The sequence below is a fragment of the Numenius arquata genome, chromosome 16 (assembly GCF_964106895.1).
Source record: "Numenius arquata chromosome 16, bNumArq3.hap1.1, whole genome shotgun sequence".
Classification (NCBI taxonomy): Eukaryota; Metazoa; Chordata; class Aves; order Charadriiformes; family Scolopacidae; genus Numenius; species Numenius arquata.
In genome coordinates this window covers 17316398-17334919 of record NC_133591.1, presented here as the reverse complement: position 1 = coordinate 17334919, position 18522 = coordinate 17316398, and the positions used below count along the sequence as shown (strand labels likewise).

General features: G+C 46.5%; 1 protein-coding gene across 2 annotated transcripts in view; it reads left to right on the top strand.

Annotated features, from left to right (window-relative positions):
* The window catches only part of MORC2 (MORC family CW-type zinc finger 2), a 51236-nt gene extending 33211 nt beyond the window's left edge, over window positions 1–18025 (top strand). Inside the window, exons 14-26 of one of the 2 annotated variants that reach the window (XM_074159370.1) lie at window positions 3554–3708; window positions 3828–3956; window positions 5296–5401; window positions 11003–11135; window positions 11488–11562; window positions 11682–12047; window positions 12431–12580; window positions 12687–12741; window positions 13525–13666; window positions 14012–14203; window positions 14300–14393; window positions 15653–15841; window positions 16699–18025. In XM_074159370.1, coding sequence (XP_074015471.1) covers window positions 3554–3708; window positions 3828–3956; window positions 5296–5401; window positions 11003–11135; window positions 11488–11562; window positions 11682–12047; window positions 12431–12580; window positions 12687–12741; window positions 13525–13666; window positions 14012–14203; window positions 14300–14393; window positions 15653–15841; window positions 16699–16767 — 1855 coding nt within the window. In that variant the 3' untranslated portion in view covers window positions 16768–18025. The remainder of the gene's footprint in view (window positions 1–3553; window positions 3709–3827; window positions 3957–5295; window positions 5402–11002; window positions 11136–11487; window positions 11563–11681; window positions 12048–12430; window positions 12581–12686; window positions 12742–13524; window positions 13667–14011; window positions 14204–14299; window positions 14394–15652; window positions 15842–16698) is intronic. The other variant, XM_074159371.1, reaches the window with a different exon arrangement.
* Window positions 18026–18522: the final 497 nt, after the last annotated feature.

The window sequence follows — 18522 nt, the reverse complement described above, 5'->3', positions numbered from 1 at the left end:
GGCAAGAATTAGCAGGACTCATTGAAAGGGCTTTGAACTAGGTTTGAAGGGGGATGGGGATGAAACCAGGATTACTAAAAAGGAGCCTGGGAGCAGATTACCAGTGCTGGTGGGTAAAAGCACTAGCAAGGTCTTGTGGCCTGTTGTCTCAGTAGAGGTGGGGGATGGTAGCCCATGTGGTGATGACATCAGGGATAGTGATAGGCTGGCAACCACAGAAGGGTCTGAGCATGATCAGGGGGGTGTTGGGGCTTTGCCCCCCATAAAAGTGGCAGGAAAATTAGCCCAGCTAAAGTGCATCTACACAAATGCACGCAGTATGGGCAAAAAACAGGAGGAGTTGGAGGCCATTGTACACCAGGAAAACTATGATGTGGTTGCCATCACAGAAATGTGGTGGGAAGACTTACACAACTGGAGCACTGCAATTGATGGCTACCAACTCTTTAGAAGGGATAGACAAGGAAGGAGAGGCGGCGGGGTGGCCCTCTATGTTAAAGACACATTTGAATGCCTAGAACTTAATAATGGGAATGACAGTGTAGAGTGTTTATGGGTTAGAATCAAGGGGAAAGTCAACAAGGCAGATATCATGGTGGGAGTTTATTATGGACCTCCAAACCAGGATGTAGAAACTATCAGCAACTGGCAGAGCTCTTGCAGTCACCCGCCCTTGTTCTCGTGGGGGACTTCAACTTCCCAGGTATCTCCTGGGAATACAACACGGCAGAGAGGGAGCAATCCAAGAGGTTCCTAAAGTGTGTGGAGGATAACTTCCTCACGCAGCTGGTAAGTGGGCCGACCAGGGGAAGTGCCCTCCTGGACCTGCTTTTTGTGAACAGGGAAGAACTTGTGGGGGAAGTAAAGGCTGGAGGCTGTCTAGGGCACAGTGATCATGAGATGATTGAGTTCTCGATCCCTGGAGAAACAAGGAGAGGGGTTACTAAAACTGCCACCTTAGACTTCCAGAGGGCAAACTTTGACCTGTTCAGAAGACTGCTAGACAAAATCCCTTGGGAGGCTGCCCTGAAGGATATAGGAGTCCAGGAAGGATGGACATACTTCAAGAAAGAAGTCTTAAAGGCACAGGAGCAGGCTGTCCCCATGTGCCGAAAAACAAGTAGGCGAGGAAGGAGGCCAGCCTGGCTAAATAGGGATCTTTTGCTGGATCTCAGAAACAAAAGGAGAGTCTACAACCTTTGGAAGAGGGGGCAGGCCTCTCATGAAAACTATAAAGAGGTAGTGAAGCTATGCAGGGCGAAAATTAGGAGACCCAAAGCGCAGCTAGAGCTCAACCTAGCCACAGCTGTTAAGGATAATAAAAAATGTTTCTATAAATTCATTAACAACAAAAGGAGGATTAGGGAAAATCTCTCTCCTTTATCGGATGCAGAGGGAAACATAGTCAGCAAGGACAAGGAAAAGGCTGAGGTGCTCAACGCCTGCTTTGCCTCAGTCTTTAGCAGTGGAACTAGCTGTTCCCTGGACACCCAGCCTCATGAGCTAGGAGACAGGGAGGGGAAGCAGAACGAGGGCATCACAATTAAAGAGGAAGAGATCAGTGACCTGCTACACCGTTTGGATGCACACAAGTCTATGGGACCGGATGGGCTACACCCAAGAGTGCTGAAGGAGTTGGCAGACGTGCTCGCCAAACCGCTTTCCATTATTTATATGAAGTCATGGCTAACTGGGGAGGTCCCGATGGACTGGAGGGTGGCAAATGTAACACCCATCCACAAGAAAGGCAAAAAGGAGGATCCAGGAAACTATAGACCTGTCAGCCTGACCTCGATACCAGGGAAGGTCATGGAGCAGGTCATCTTGAGTGCCGTCACAAACCATATAATGGGCAACCAGGGGATCAGGCCTAGTCAGCATGGGTTTATGAAAGGCGGGTCCTGCCAGACGAACCTGATCTCCTTCTATGACAAGATGACCCGATTATTGGATGAGGGAAAGGCTGTGGATATTATCTACCTGGACTTTCAAAAAGCATTTGACACTGTTCCCCATAGAATTCTAGTGGAAAAACTAGCTGCACATGGCCTGGGTGAGCATACAATCTGCTGGATCAAGCACTGGCTGTCTGGACGGTCCCAAAGAGTGATGCTCAATGGAGTTGAATCCAGCTGGCGGTCGGTCACAAGTGGTGTTCCCCAGGGCTCAGTGTTGGGACCATTTCTGTTTAACGTCTTCATTGACGATCTTGATAATGACATAGTGTATCATCTGTAAGTTCGCAGATGACATCAAGTTAAGTGGGAGTGTTGATCTGCATGAGGACAGGGAGGCTCTACAGAGAGACTTAGATAGGTTGGATCGATGGGCCAACGTTAACGGTATGAGCTTCAACAAGGCCAAGTGCCAAGTCCTGCACTTGGGCTACAACAACCCCACGCATCGGTACAGGCTTGGGGAAGTGTGGCTGGAGCTGCCTGGTGGAAAAGGACTTGGGGGTTCTAATTGTCAAGCAGCTGAATATGAGCCGACAGTGTGCCCAGGTGGCCAAGAAAGCCAATGGCATCCTGCCTTGTATTAGAAATAGCGTGACCAGCAGAAGTAGGGAGGTGATTGTCCCCCTGTGGCCTCACCAAGTGCTGAGTACACCTCGAGTATTGTGTCCAGTTTTGGGCACCTCAATACAAGAGAGATATCGAGGCGCTGGAGCGGGTACAGAGGAGGGCAATGAAGCTGGTGAAGGGCCTGGAGAATAAATTGTATGAAGAATGATTGAGGGAGCTGGGACTGCTTAGTTTGAGGAAGAGGAGACTGAGGGGAGACCTCATCACTCTCTATAACTACTTGAAAGGACACTGTAGAGAGGTTGGTGCTGGTCCCTTCTCACAAGCAAATAGCGATAGAACAAGAGAGAATGGATTCAAGCTGCAACAGGGTAGGTTTAGACTGGACATTAGGAAGAAATTCTTCACAGAAAGAGTGATCAGACACCGAAACAGGCTGCCCAGGGAGGGGGTTGAGTCACCATCCTTGGATGAGTCTAAGAGTCGCTTAGATGTGGTGTTGGGAGATATGGTGTAGGGAAGAACTTTGTAGAGTAGAGTAGATGGTTGGACTCGATGATCCCAAGGGTCTTTTCCAACCTAGATGATTCTATGATTAATTGTTCTTTATGAGCGTGAGGCTTACTCATTTTGTCAGCTGTTAGTTTGGACTCTGACAAACAAGTTATATTTAATATTCCCCAATATTTCCCTGGCTTCTCAATATAGAGTTCTCTACAGAGATTTTGGTCGTACCTGCAGCAGTATGAGGCTTTTGTGCTTCATGCTGGTATTTGGGGTTGATGGATACTGGTAGCAATACTGCCTCATTCTAGGGACAGGGAGAATAGGTCCTGAAGGCAAATACAAACATTTGAGCCCACCTTACTTTTTGCATGCCAGCTGAAGTCTGATTTAGAAAGCTGTTAAATTAAAACCAGTCCTGCTGCAGGAATGGGTTGGGTGTGTGTAATCTGCTATTTTCAATATTGTTTCTCTGAACAATGATGTAGTTTAATGATGTTTGTGACTGTGTGTCCCTCTTCCAGGGCATGTGGTGGAGTGGTAGGTGTGGTGGATGTGCCCTATTTGGTTCTGGAGCCAACCCATAATAAACAAGACTTTGCTGATGCCAAAGAGTATCGACACCTGCTGAAGGCCATGGGAGAGCATTTGGCTCAGTATTGGAAGGATGTTGCTATAGGTAACAAAGCTTCACAATTACCAGGGGCTGGAAGTGGAAACTTTGGTGGCAGGAGGACAGCAGGTGGAGATTTTTGTTGTAATGGCTCCATACTGAGCAGGGGCTTGTTTGTTTTCCAGCCCAGAGAGGTATCATCAAGTTCTGGGATGAATTTGGTTATTTGTCAGCAAACTGGAACCAGCCTCCATCTAGTGAACTGCGCTACAAACGCCGGAGAGCCATGGAGATCCCTACCACGATTCAGTGCGGTGCGTCCAGCCAGGCTGTGATTAGGAGGCTGGTCCTCCCTGGGGAAGGGGGGAAAGACTCCTGGCTGCAGTTGGGGAGCAGCTAAACGGGTAGGAGATTTGAGATGAGCTTTGCTATCATTATCCCCTTCTAGGGCTTGTCTCCTTCCATGAGTTACCTTTGTCTGCACTTGATGGTGCACTTAGACATCTTGGCTTAAGATTCCTTACCTGCACAGTTACTAACCATGGTGTTCTTCAGGTGCCCTTACAGAATGGGGCAGGTGTGGCCAGCAGCAGTGTTGAGAATGGGCTTAAAAATGTCACAGGAACTGGCCAAAGCCACCCATCCCAATGCTGGAATAAGATCTGAAACTTCCCTGTAGGCAATGGAAAGTGGCCAAGTAATTTGTATTCTGATGCACTGGCCTGCTAATAGGTTCTAGGTGTGAGCACAGGAGGGAACCATTTACAGTCAGCTTTCAAATTTAATGCAAGTTCTCTTCTGTGCACCTGTAAACAGCCCTGGCTAAGCCCTTACTGGGGTAAGGAAGATCTCAACACAACCACTTTGTCTCTTAGTAGAGGGACACCAAACTCTCTCAACCTCATTTTCCCTATAGGACTTGGGGATAAGGATGTAGCAAGGAATGCAAGGCCAGCCTTGTGGAATTATTTTGCAAGGCTCTCCTACCTTGACAGTATTCTTAGCCCTTTTCAAGTTCCTCCCAAAGAGAAGGGGCTTTCCTGTCATTCTTCTTGTCCCCTGCTGTTGACATCCTTCCAGAACCTAATTTAAGAATTTTCTTGGCAAAATTTGATTGCTTTTTTTTTTTAAGCTGTTGATTTTCTGGGAGGCCAGCAATGCTCTGGAAGCCAAATCTGTCTTCCTGGTTCATCTAAAATTTATTAGATTATTACAATTTATTTATTTATTTATTTAGTGGATAAATCTGACTTATTTTGTGTTGATATCAGTAGGAGACAGCCTGACTTTGGAGATGAGCAGTGAATTCAGAGACTGGCTGTTCAGTTTGGTTTGTACGTGCTGTCATTGCAGCAGTGAGTGTGAGGTCTTCTAGTGTCAGCTGATGCCAGGCTTCATCAGATTCTTGTTATGGATGCCTTGCACAAGATTTAAGGTCTTCTTCCAAGCATTTTGTGAGCATAAAGAAAGAATTGACTTAGTATATCCTGTGGCTGTCTCACCCTTTTTGGCCAGTAGTCTTACTGTCGTTGCATATACTTTGGAAATTGGTGGGGTCCTTGGGTATTAAATGGGCTTGAGAAGTGCTATGGAAAATAATTATTTTGTTGCTCAGGCTCTATACTTCTGACTTGCAAATTATTTGTCTAACAGATGTATGTCTGAAATGGCGGACTCTCCCATTCCAGCTGAGCTCAGTGGAGAAGAATTACCCTGATAGCTGGGTGTGCTCTATGAACCCTGATCCTGAACAAGACAGGTAAGAATCAGTTAATATAAAGACTTTTCTGCAGCATGCTATATCTGCACACTTTTTTTTTTTTTCTGGTTATGTGTTCTTTGAGAACAATTGGGGGGATAGGCAGTAATTCTATACCTTTAAGCTGTGCTCACAGCCAGTGAAAAGTAGTGATGATGTGTGTATTTGGAGCTGACGTGTTGGTGGGCATTTGTGCAATACACAAATTGCAGTGTGCACCCTCAGCAAGTTTGTAGATGGTACTAAGCTGGGAGGGGTGGCTGATGTGCCAGAGGGTTGTGCATCCTTCCAGAGGAAGCTGGACAGGCTGGAGAAATGGGCCAACAGGAACTTCATGAGGTTCAACCAGAGGAATTGCAAAGTCCTGCCCCTGGAGAGGAACGAGCCCAGGAAGGAGGACATGCCCGTTCAGCCTGGAGCAGAGAAGGGTCCAGGGGATCTCATCGATGTACGTAAATACCTGAAGGCAGGCTGCAAAGAGGACAGACCCTGGCTCTTCCCAGTGGTGCCCAGTGGCAGGACCAGAGGCCATGGGTACAAGGTGGAACACAGGAGGTTCCCTCTGCACATCAGGAAACACTTTTTCCCTGTAAGGGTAACCAAGCCCTGGCACAGGGTGCCCAGGGAGGTTGTGCAGTCTCTGTCCTGGAGATATTCCAGGACGTGATCCTGGTCAACCAATTCCAAGTGGCCCTGCCTGAGCAGGGGATTGGACCAGATGACCTGCAGGGGCCCCTCTAACCTCAACCAGTGATTTGGTCAAATTGAGTTCCTTTATGTTTTTTCTGCACTGCCACTGGAAATACGATTGTAGCCTTAGTTTATGCATATTAATTTTAATGTAGTAGCATAGACAGCAACTGAAGAATAGTTGTAAGTACAGGCTGAGTGTGCTATGTGCAATTGTCCTTATTGCTACTATAGCTCCAACCCATTGGACACGCAAACTGCAGCAACATCTCTGAGTTGCAGTGAGCCCAAGAATGATGTTTTGCACACTTGGGGGAGCAAAACATCAATTCCAGCAGTGTTCAATTCCAGCACACCAGCAGTGTGTTTCACAGTTACAAACTTTAGGTAAGATCTAGTAATTTATTTGAGGAAAACTATTGCTCTAGGCTGCTACTCTATGAAGAAAGACACTGCTAGAAGCTGATTCTTGTCCTAATTGTATAATGAGGGAAGCTGCTTGGCTTTGAGGTGCTTTGACTCAGTGCTTACAGACAAAGTGCTTAAAGACAATTCAGGTGGTAACTTTTAATTGGAATAAAAAATTTAACATCTATGGCTGAAAAGGCTACAAAGAAATGTTGATGTTGATATTTAGAAAGCATTGATTTTCTGGCTTCTTCCTTTTGGCACCTGTCACTTGAAGGATACCGATGCCATCTTCCCTGTCACTCCATGTATTTGTGCCCTGGTGTGGAGCTATGAAGAGTGTGGTTGTGCTGAGGATGTCCTCTGACTAAACTGCTGGGGCACGGATGAATCTGCAAGCCCGAGGAAAGGCTGCTGCGCCTCCAGCCCCCCGGCTGGAAGCAGGAGCAAGGCTGGGAAGGTGTTGCTGGTAGACACACACAAACACAGATAGTCCATGTGTGTATGCACATATGGCCACGCAGGTCAGCACAGGTGGACACGCACAGCACTCATGCAAACCACACCAGCAGCCTCATCCTTTTCCCTCTTAGCTGATCAGGGTGAAGGACCACTAGTGAAAATAATGTCTGTATCTGGCCCCTGGATCCCTTCCCTCTGGTTACTTGCACTGGGATAGATGAGCCCAGAGGTTGAGGGGTACAGGACACAGATAACATGTGCACCCTACAGACCTCCCAGTGTCTCACCTTGGGCATGCTGTCCATCCTGTAGTGGATCTGGATCCTTGCTCTTCCCTGTTCATACAGCCCAGGTGCTGTTGTTGCTTTTGCTGCCAGGGCTGGCTTGTGCTCAGCTTGCTGCTCACCAGGACCTTCACAGCAGACCTGCTCCCTGCCAGCCAGTGCCCAGACTTTTTTACTGCAAGGGATTACTCCTTCCCAGTGGCAGGACTTTGCATTTGTCTGTACTGAATTTCAGAAAGTTCCTGTTGGCCCATTCCTCCTGCCTGTCTAGCTGTTTCCAAATGACAGAGACGAGGCTGTCCAACTCTTCACTGCTATCAGTGTGGTGAAAACAAAATAATTTATAGCCTACTGTAAGAGACATTTTCTACTCCTGGCTAGAGGTGCCCACAGCTCTGCCTATACCCCCATACCCATCTCCAGCAGTCAGGCAGGACTCCCTGGTCCTTCCAGGAGTCAGCTCCTACAGGTTTGCCCTTTGCCACCCTCTTCCCTTGCTCCCAGGCCACCTCCTCGCTGGCCTGTCTGGCCCAACACATGCTGTGAATCACACGTTCATGTGCATGCCTGCAGTCACTGCAACTGCTGCCACCCAGGCACACAGGCCTCTGCAACCAGTGGTCCCACTCCAGCTGCTGGTACTCAGACCCCCATACACACATGCACATGCAGAATAGAGCCCCTCACCCAGGAAAATAGTTTAACGTGGAGTTTAGTACAAAGACAAGTGTACTGACCAGCCAGCTGTTTATGTACAACTGGCCCTTTTTAGCCTTCTGTTTCTCTGTTTTCCCATGTTTGCTTCTCCCCCAAATCATCTCTATCTCTTCCTCTACCTGCCTTTGGTTCCTCCCATCAGTCCAAAAGATGCTTTGGAGAGCCACTCCCACTGACTGGACACTGGGGCTGAGGCTGCCCTGGGACAGTCCTGGCAGGAGTCCAAATGGGGTATCTATTCCTCTAAGTAACTAATTTGCATTCCCTGAGCTGCCTTTGGGCCTCTGGGCTTGTGGAAATGGGCCTTGGATGGGCTGGTGGCTCCTGGGATGGCCTAGGAGTAGCCAGGGAAGGGTGTTACTCAGGTTCCCCTACTTGCCGTTGTCTTTGTGCTCTTTTGTGTATGTGCAGAGGAGCTTTTTTATCATGTAACCTAACAGGAAGTTGATTTACTAATGAAAGACTTTAATTTTGTATTTACAATACCTTGAAAATTTGGAGGGGTTTAGATGCATTTCATGTGAGGACATGTTGGGATGTTGGTTGGAGCAAGTTAGCGTTGCCTCCAGTGTGCACACACGTGGTGGTGTCCCACATCCCCCTTGCAGGGAGGTGGGACAGGGCAGGTGAAGTGCTTTGGAACAGGTGATCCAAACTTCTGATCACTTCAGCTTCTTTGAAAGGGATCTCAGGAGTCTTACTTTGGGAGGATAAATAACTGCAGAATGTTTTTGGACTGAATAGGCTTATGTGCGCTTTCCAGAAGTGAATGCGGTCGTTTCCTTTTACACAAGGCAGAAGGTTTTCTACAGAAGTTGCACTAGCACTCCTCTGGCTTGGTTGGTGCCAGTAGAAAGAAGGACTTCCTTGCAGTCACTGCATTTCTGAACTTCCCTTCCAAGTGCTCTACTGCCTGATGTTTCTTGCTGTGTCCTCGTGCCATGGGTTTGCACACCATCAGCTCTGTGCCTTGATCATGTGCCCCAGCTGTTCCATTCCAGGAATTTGTACTGTCTGAGGGAGGACTGAGGATTTGGAAAGAGTTGCTGTTGCCATCATGGGTGAGGGGCCTCAAGCTTGTGCGCCATGAGGATCTGTGAAGAATCTCATCCAGCCAAGTTGAAGATGAAGTACTGTCAGAGTTGATGATCAGTCTCTCTCCTGGCATCAGAACACCATGTGGTGGCTTTGGCTGCCTCAGCATTGACTGCCTGCACTGAGCTGTTCCCCACCCTTCTGATTTGTCCACCTACACCTCAGTTCCTGCTGGTAGCATGTTGTCCCAGATCATGAGAACTGGATGCCCTTCCCCATCTCTGTCATGTAAAGCAGTCACCCCTTCTGTTGCCACGGTCAACACTAAGTGGCACCATCACTTACTTTGTCACAGAGAAGGCAGTGTTTCTGTATGTCACTTCAGTGTCAGGCTCGCTCTTGTCACTTTTTATACCTAAAATCCAGTTGGGTCCTAAATGGCATTTGGACTCACTGTTGAAACACCAGCTGAGGGTGACTCTCTGGCTCAGAGCTCCTTGAGCATCACCAAAGCCTTGGTGCTGAAGTTGCAAACTATTCTGACATTGAAGACAATTCCTTTTTTCCTGACTTGCTGGCTCTAGTGGTGCAATCTGTAGTTTTGAATGTCATGAATATTCTGAATTTTTTCCCAATGGCAGAACTAACAGGCGCTTTCATACTTTCTTGTGCTGTAAGATACAGCCTAATGTTTTGAGCCTCAATCCATGCAGTGGCATAGGAGATGGCATTTCTCTGCTGGGAAACGTGTGTATGGTGCTACTTGTTCACCTTTATCTTTGGGAATTGCAGCTTTGGTGTCAAGCAGTCATTTTGCAGTTATGACAGAAATTTCTTAGCTGAGGAATAATCACTCTTTCAAAAACACCCCTGCAGTGCTTCGGCTGAGAAGAGGCTGATGGAGAAACTGCTGCTTGTGCTCCTTTCCACTGACAAAGCAGATCACAGTATGTATCTTGCACACTGGGGGATATCCCATCAGTTGGTGGATTCAGGATCAGAGCCTCTCATCAGCCTCTTGGAGCTCTGTGTGAGCCACAACAAGAGCAGGGTCCTCCCTTTATCTGTAAGACTCAAACTTGCAGGAAGTTTTAACAGCTTGGCTCCAAAGCAGTGTAAGAGTCAGACGGATCTCTTGCATTATGCAAGAGTTGCTTTTTCTATCTCACATCATCCTGCATGACTTTGCCCTGAAGGGGTTGATCCTGGTGTGCCTCTCCATGACTCCGTTTTGTGACACTGGATGAGCCTGGGAACCCCTCAGTCCCCTTCTTCCACTCTTGAGGGCCAGCTGCTCAGCCAGAGGTTTGAAGGTGATCCCAATCCACTTCCATGTGTTTCCTACCTGCGTTTTCCTCCAGGAGGATACTCACCACTGTTTTATAAGCCATGAGCTGAATAGGATGGGAAAAGCAAATACTTAAAGGATACTGCAAAGGAAAACTGTGGGCTTGGGCTGCAAGGCAAAGTGCATCTTCTGTTGGAAGGCTCATGTAAACAATGTCTTAATCACAGGTTAGTGGTAATAAGCTTTCCTTTCTAAATGGAAAGTAAGTCTGTAAAAATAAGAATTGATATGAAGACATAAGCTGATAGGAAGGAAAACTGCTGTAGAAGTCCAGAGTACAGAAACAGTATAGAAAACCAGTTCCAGCTGTTCCTAAGCTTTGTTTAGCTCCTGGGCTCTGAATTGGTAATTCTCAGCATAAATGGCTTGTTTTTTAACAGCTATACTTTTGATCCTGTTGTGGTTTAACGCCAGCCAGCAACTAGGACCATGCCTTGCTCTCTCCCTGCCTCAGTAGGGTAGAGAGAAAAGGAGGGGAAAGATAAAAACCTCATGGGTTGAGATAAAGATAGATAAATAGAATTGTTTTTGAGATTGTGGCTGCTGTGGAAAGAAAAGTGGTTTTACTGCTGCATTTGGGATCTGGAGACAGTGCTGCGTGTGTGAGACAGCACATTCTGCTGTTGCTGAGGTTGTCTTGCACTCCCTTTGTGCTAGGTGTGAAGCTGCAGAGCAGAAGCAGAAGGTACCACTGGGAACTCTGAAGAAAGACTTGAAATCACAGGAGGAAAAGCAGAAACAACTGTCAGAGAAAATCCGCCAGCAGCAGGAAAAGCTGGAAGCTCTGCAGGTAAATCTGGAGGTCTCCAGCTAAGCACAGCAGGTTTGAGGGACCTCCTAGTGTAAATGGCTGATGCCGAGTCATGTCTGTCTCTGCCCCTAATGCCACCTGTGTTCATTCATTGGGTATGGGTTGTTTTAATAACAGAAAACAAGCATTTCAGCTTGCATTTCGTTTTCTGCTAGGAAAATGGGAGTGACTGCTGGTGTTCAGATGGAGGGGTGTCTCTTGACACAGAACACACCTTCTTCTTCAGATTGTTTATTTAAAACTGGAAAACTGTTTTCTGGGCTGGGTTCAGGTAGGCCCTGGTGGCTTTCATAGATGGCCTTTCTGATTTATTTTTTTATTTTTCAAATAGAAAACCACTCCAATTCGATCTCAAGCTGACTTAAAGAAACTGCCTCTGGAAGCGTCCACACGGCCTGCAGGGGAGGTAAATGGGATGCTGTAGGCTTTGTGCTCTTCTGTGCAATCCTTAGCTGTTCTGAAAAGCAGTGCCCAACTCTTCCGTCCTTTCTCTCTCTGTACCCTCATTTGTTTCAGAACACCCAGTCACAGACCCGACCTCAGCGCCCACGATCTCCTCCTTTACCTGATGTAATCAAGAACGCTCCCAGCAGACCACCACCACCTACGCCTCTTCCCAAGTCCACCAGTCAGCTGAAAAAGAGCTCTTCGGCTTGGCCAAATATCAGCACTCCCAAACTGGCAAGCATCCTCTCCAAGGAGGAGGCCAGCACTTCCAGGACACACCAGCACACTGTGACAGCTGGAAAGTCTAACAGCACTTTAAAAACTCTTGCCAAACCAAGTACAACGATGAAACCAGCCTCTTCTGCCCTGCAGAACCCCAAAAGCTCACGTGAGACATCCAGTACAAAAGCTGCCAAGGTTGCAGCACTAAAGAAATCTGCCACTGTCAAATCCCCACAGGTAAGACTTGATGGGATAAAACCTGTCAGCTCCTTACCTACTGTTCTGCATAGCCTGTCATGTGGGATTTGCCCTGTAGTCCCTGTGCAGTACAAGATAACTTTTACTTTACTTTTGGGTTAGGGCACCATTCTACACTCCTCATGAAGACTTCTTTCATCTCTTTCCTGTTAGACTAGGTTGTTTCCCCAGGGGGGAGAAAAAAGAGTGGTGGGGTGAGCGTTTGCATGATCATGTAGCACCTGCTAAAACCTTCTGGAAAAGCTAGTTAACTATCAAACTAAATACTGGATACTGAGCTTTTTTTTTTTTTTAAACTTGGCTGAAGGAAAGTTTAGGTTAGTAGCATGCTGGAATTGTAGCTAGAGCTTGTTTGCTTCCTACAGGCCTCCAGCACTCGGAAGAGGACCTTGAACAACACAGAGGATGCATCTGAGGAGGAGGGGGAATACAAGAAGGAGAAAGCAAAACGGGGCAAATTTGTGGCAGTGAAAGAAGAGAGGAAGGATTCCAGTGAAGTGGTGGTCGAGGTAGAGTGTATTGGTTTCCTCAGCAGAAGGTGTTTTTGTCAAGTGTTTATAATCTTGTTGGGAGGCAGCTAATCTGAGCTCTCTCTGCTCACAGCTCACAGACAGCGCTGGGGAAGAAGAGCTAGCAGAACTGAAGAAAGCTCAGAAAGGTGAGAAACGAACCCTTGAACTGCCTCTAGTATCTAACACAGTGTAAAAGAACTGTTGCAGAACTCGACTCACTGGTTAAACGTGTGATTTCATTAATGAGCTTTTTACAATAAGAATTAGTGTAAATTTGGGTCCCAGGCCCTGAGATGACTCTAACTCGCATGAAACATTTTGGTCAGGATCCCCTTGATCAGACAAGAGGCCATTGTGTGGGAAGAATCTGAGGGCTGCGTTGCCATGTTAATGGGTGTGATGCTTGGCTGCGTGATGTAGGCTGATGTCATGCTCACCCTTCCTAACTGGATGGATCATGGAGCTATGTTAGCTGGGAAATGCTGAGACCTGCTGCGCTGCTGTGAGAGGAGAGGGGTTGAGACATCCCCAGGAAAAATGATAACCAGGATGGTATTGTACCTGCCAGAGCAGGGCATTTCTTCAGCTTGTTCCCAAGGAGCTGTCTGGAAAGTGACCCTCTAGGCCTATGTGGCAAATTGTCCTACTGGCAAATGTGAGCCTGGAAAACCCATGTCAAACAGCTTAGAGTATGGGAGAAACCTTCTGTCTGAAAATGCCATATAATTTCTTTGCACCTTAAATGTTTCCAAGTAGGAGTTGAACTGTGCAACAGTAGTGTTTTTATGGTTTACGTACCACATGAAGGGATAGTCACGGGTTTAGATCTGCTCCCTGCTGAGGGTGGCTGTCTTCTCTAGAGTTCAGTCAGAATGTGCTCTCCAGCATCTGAATGTTTGCAAACATCTTTACTGTCATCCTCCTTGCAGATAAAGGGCTGCATGTGGAAGTGCGTGTGAACAAGGAGTGGTTCACAGGTCGTGTCACAGCTGTGGAAATGGGCAAGCATGCAGTACGCTGGAAGGTGAAGTTTGATTATGTTCCTACAGACACCACACCACGGGATCGCTGGTAACTATCTCTAGCTACTGGATTTTGGAGGCTTGTTTTGCTCTCAGGAGGAAGACCTCCACTTTACTTCCATAGATGCTGAAGACAAGTATGTTGCGGTCATGTCAGGGAGCATTTGTGTGCTCGGTACTGTCCAGTTGCTTCATAAGGAATGAGCATGACAGACTTCATACAGTCTGCCCATCACTTTGATGTGATGCTCCTGTGGATGCAGCTGTTGTGTAATCTAGAGGTCTCAGAGTGACAGCTGGGTACAGGTTCTGATGAAGCTGTTAACAGTGTTTCAGGTATGGCCAATGTAGAAAAAGGTATCTGACTTTCCCTTCGTATCTTTTTTTTTTCCAGGGTAGAGAAGGGCAGTGAAGATGTGAGGTTGATGAAGCCTCCCTCTCCTGAGTACCAGGCTCCAGATACGCAGCAGGAAGAGGAGGTTGTTGGGGTTGAACCTTCTACCTCAGACTGTGTCAGAATTGAGCCAGACACCACTGGTCCCAGTAGCAACCAAGAAACAGTAGACTTACTAGCCCAGATCCTTCGGTGGGTTCACTGCAGTTTCTTGTGAGCTGCTGCAGTCTGACTGCTTTAGTCTTTTAAACTCCCGATTCTGGCTTTGTGTTTTTCTTTCCTGCATAGAAATTGTTTGCGGTACTTCTTACCTCCGAATTTTCCTATCTCCAAGAAGGAGTTGAGTTCCATGAGCTCAGAAGGGTTGTTGGCATTTCCGTTGGTGAGTTCAGTATTTCTAGAAAAGTAAGTTTGGGATTTCCCCCACACATGTTCCATTCTTATGGCAAGGGTGCATCCTGTTGACGTGAGATCACCCTCTTCAAAGGATTCTTTGGGTCCTTAGCAGACTAATGTAGCTGAGAAAAAGAATGAGAGCCTCTGAAATATGCCTTAGGTCTTTTGACAGTTGTCTGAAAACTTTTTAATTACCATACATCTGTGTGGGAAAGCTGTTGGCTGCTACTATTCTGATTTTTTTTGTCCATTGTTGTTAAGCTTTTAAAAAACAGAGGCCAGGTTAGAGGCTTGGAAAAATAGGATGTAGGTATACCTGTTTGTTTTGCCCCCAGCCTTACAAATCTAACTTAGTGAGATGCAAGCTTAAAAATGGGGCAGAACATGGAAGCCAACCCTCTCACACTTCTCCAGGTGAGCAGAATGACCGCCTGCGTGTCAGCTGTACATCTTAAGGCTTTTGGTGTGGGCTTCGTTTATTTGTTCAAGGAACAGATGGGGCTGAGCTTGCATCAGTATCTGTGTGCTGGTATTGGAAGGTCCAGAGCAGGCTGAAATGCAGAGGAATGGTACTGGCTTCTCTGACTTCTCCCTTCTCTGACATACCACAAAGGAAGACCTGCTCAGGTGGCATCTGTAAGTGACATAAGCCACCTACAGATGACTAAATGACTGAAGACTACAAAAGCAGTGGTTTTTAAGTGCCCTACTCCTTCACTCGCAATGTGTATGTTGGCAGTCTCTCCCTCTTTTCTGGATGTTAATTCAGGCATCGGCTTGAGTTACAGGTCCTGCTACTTCTTCAGGACACGTTGGTCTTATCTGGAGTTTTCTGCAAGTGTAGATGCTCCTGCCTCACAGTAATAAGTTGTGTTATCCGAGTGGTCTATACTAAGGAAACTCACTGCGTACAGAGGCTGTCAGATCTTTCTACAGCATAACTGTGGTTTTAGGCTTTTTAAAACATGCTGTATCCTTAATCTGAGGTTAGGCAGCTTCTGTTGCAGTTCTGGTCTTTGAAGAATGTGAAAACCCTTGTGACTTTTGTGCTGCCTGCAGTAGGCAAATCAGAAATGTAAATGTGAGCATGGTAATGAGGTGGGCAGGCAGGGCTGCAGTGTTTGGCTTGTGGTGTTCAGTCATGGGGTGCTGGTAGCCGGACTCTTCTACAAACTGCAAGTGCTGGGATTTTCATGATGCTCAGTGCTTCTTAATGTGTCATCTGTTGTGCTTTGTCTTTTACAGAAAGAATATTTCAAACAATATGAGGTAGGTTTGCAGAACTTGTGCAATTCATATCAGACACGTGCCGATGCTCGGGCCAAAGCCTGTGAAGAAAACTTCCGCAACACGGAGAGAAAGCTGAAGGAAACAGAGGAGAAACTGCAGAAGCTGAGGACTAACATCGTGGCCCTTCTGCAGAAAGTGCAGGAGGTGAGTGAGGAAGGGCTGTGAAACCAGAGCTGCCCCATGAGTCCTTCCCCTGGTCCAGACCCTTCCAGGCACTTGAGATGTTTTAGTGGCTCAGACTGTGAGAAGCGGCTGCTGTCACTGCCCACCGCTTGGGATCCAGGCCTTGGGGATCCTGATGAGTGTTAATTTTCACAGATGGATTTTTCATGGCACATGCATAGTGCACAGCTTCTATTTATTTTCTGCTTTCTGCTATGAAACATGGGCTGCAGGAGAATTTGCCTGGGCATAGGCAGTGTTCTGCATGGAATTTCTGCCCCATTCTTGGGCAGAAAGGTGGTGCTAGATTCTGAACCCCATGTATACAAATGCAAACCTTTAAACAAATAATATTTAAAATTTAAAAATTTATGGTGAAATCTATTTATTAGTTATGCTATTTAAATATGAAATTAAAATAGCAAATCAACATTTAAATAAAAGCTCTAAATAAATTTAAAAAAACCCCTACTTTAAGATGACTCAATGGAAAAGCTACTGAAAGCAGATGAAAGCAGTTGCTCCCTACTAGGAAGATGTGTATTAAAGCTACAAAAAAACCCCATACCTGACCCTGATCAGCACAATAAATCTATTGCTTGAGTGCGTTGAGTATCGAGTGCTGACTGGTTTCCAGGTGTTGTCTGTCAGGCTCTGACAAAGAAAGCTGGTGATGCTTTCACAGCGGATGTCAGGAACTGGAGAGTGCTGGAAGTCAGGGCATAAACGCTGGCCAGGACAGAGGTTGCAGGGGATGCTCTGCTGCTGTGTCTCACCTGTTCTTGCACTGTTCTTCAGGATTCACTTTTCACTGGTATTTCTTATGCTTTTGGTTTCAGGACATTGATATTAATACAGATGATGAACTGGATGCTTATATTGAGGACTTGATCACGAAAGGAGATTGAGCAGCCCCAGTACAAGTCCTGGAGAAGTGCAGAGGAGCTGGTTGCTGTGATGGGAGATGTGGATTCCTGCACTGGAGGACTATGGCAGCTGATGAGGAGAGACAGTTTTTAGTACTTATGTTGTCTTGGTGTACAACTTGTTCTTGTGACTTTACATGAAAAAGACATTAGTGCTGTTGGCAGGAAAATTTTTAACATTGTAGTTCTTTGAATCTCTTCCTTTTCTTTATAAATATTTATTTTTAAAAGACTGTGCCTGATATGATGGGAGGGTTGCTGTGTGTTTTTAGTGAGGTAAAAGTGTGAGTACCCTTTTTGCATCTGGGGTATATTCATATGCTAAACCTGGAAGACCAGAACATCCTGCATGGCAGTTTGCCTCGAGGAAGAACCTGGCAGCAACTTAAAAATAAGCCTTGAGTTGTGGAAGAGGAGGTCAGGACTTAGACTTCAAAGGTACTGAACTTGGGCTAGAGAAAGGCAAGTCAGGAATTTGAGCTACATGGAGGAAATCAAAACACAGTCCCTGTGTGAGGGTGAGTGGAGGGGATGGAATCTTGGTGGTTTGAGGGGGTTGGGTGTACAGGAGTGAGGTTCCCAAGTTGTCACCATGCTAAGGTTCAGAGGCTGAGGATCCTTTTAGAAGGGGATGGCCTCCTAGGCTGCTCACAGTGGGTTGTGATCACCAGAGGGAGAAAGTTGGAGTTCAGGTTCTTTTCTAGCAGTCACCTTATTGCACACTTTTGCTGCTGTTTCTTTGGGACGTAATTGCAATGGCAGAAGAACTCCTCGACCAGCTGAAAATAAGGTGACCTTCTGTTCTGTTGTCACTCCCTCAGGTTTGCATTGCTTTGATCAACTTGCTCTTCCAGGTAATTTTTTTAGAGTGCTGGAATTTGGAGCCTTGCATCACTGAGTCACATCTGACCCTGAGTCAGCAGCAAGGACAATGCCTTTCTTTCATCCTCCCAGCTGGAGGCTGCACTACAGCTCCTGGCAGACCACTTGTGGCCAAGGTGACTCAGTTTGAGTTTGCCAGCTAGCCAGCTTCTCAGGTCTGCTAGGACAAGATGTCCATGAACTCGGTGCTCAGAAAACTGAAATCCTCTACAGCCTGGTGATTTGAAGAAATACAGCATGACCAAGAGGTACCCACCTTCAGGAACATCAAATGAAATGGACCGTTTGGCTTCTTTTGACAGCTAAAAGTGTAATACATGTTTTGCAAAAAAAATTCCAAAGTAAATATCTGTTACACAGAAAATATTAAGCATTAATGGTTTGTACTCCTGGAGAACTCCCAAGTTCTACATACCGCAGGAGAGGGGGAAGACTTTGTAACAGCACCCAGTTAGACCAACTGCTTTCATTCAGGATCTGGGCCTGGACATCCCAGTATAAATGAAGGCAAGGAGCATCCCCCTATCCCCATACTCCTTCCTGGACAGAGAGGCAGCATTCCTTAGAGGTAGGAGCAAACTCCACCAGTCTTCTTGATTTCCTTACACATGTTGGAGGTTTTGTTAATTGTGATGACATGTTGGTGCTTCAGATGAAAGTGATCCTTCTGTAGAAGCTGGGTTTTATATTAAAGTGAAAGAAGAGGTCTTTGTGTTGTCTGAGTGGCCAGCACAGAGTCTAAAGAGCCAGATTTCATTAAAATACAGTTCAGAGATGCTGCTTCTTCCAAGATTTAATTCATAACACCCAGAATACAAATAACTCCTTGCCGAGGAGACTGAGCTCCAGTGTAGG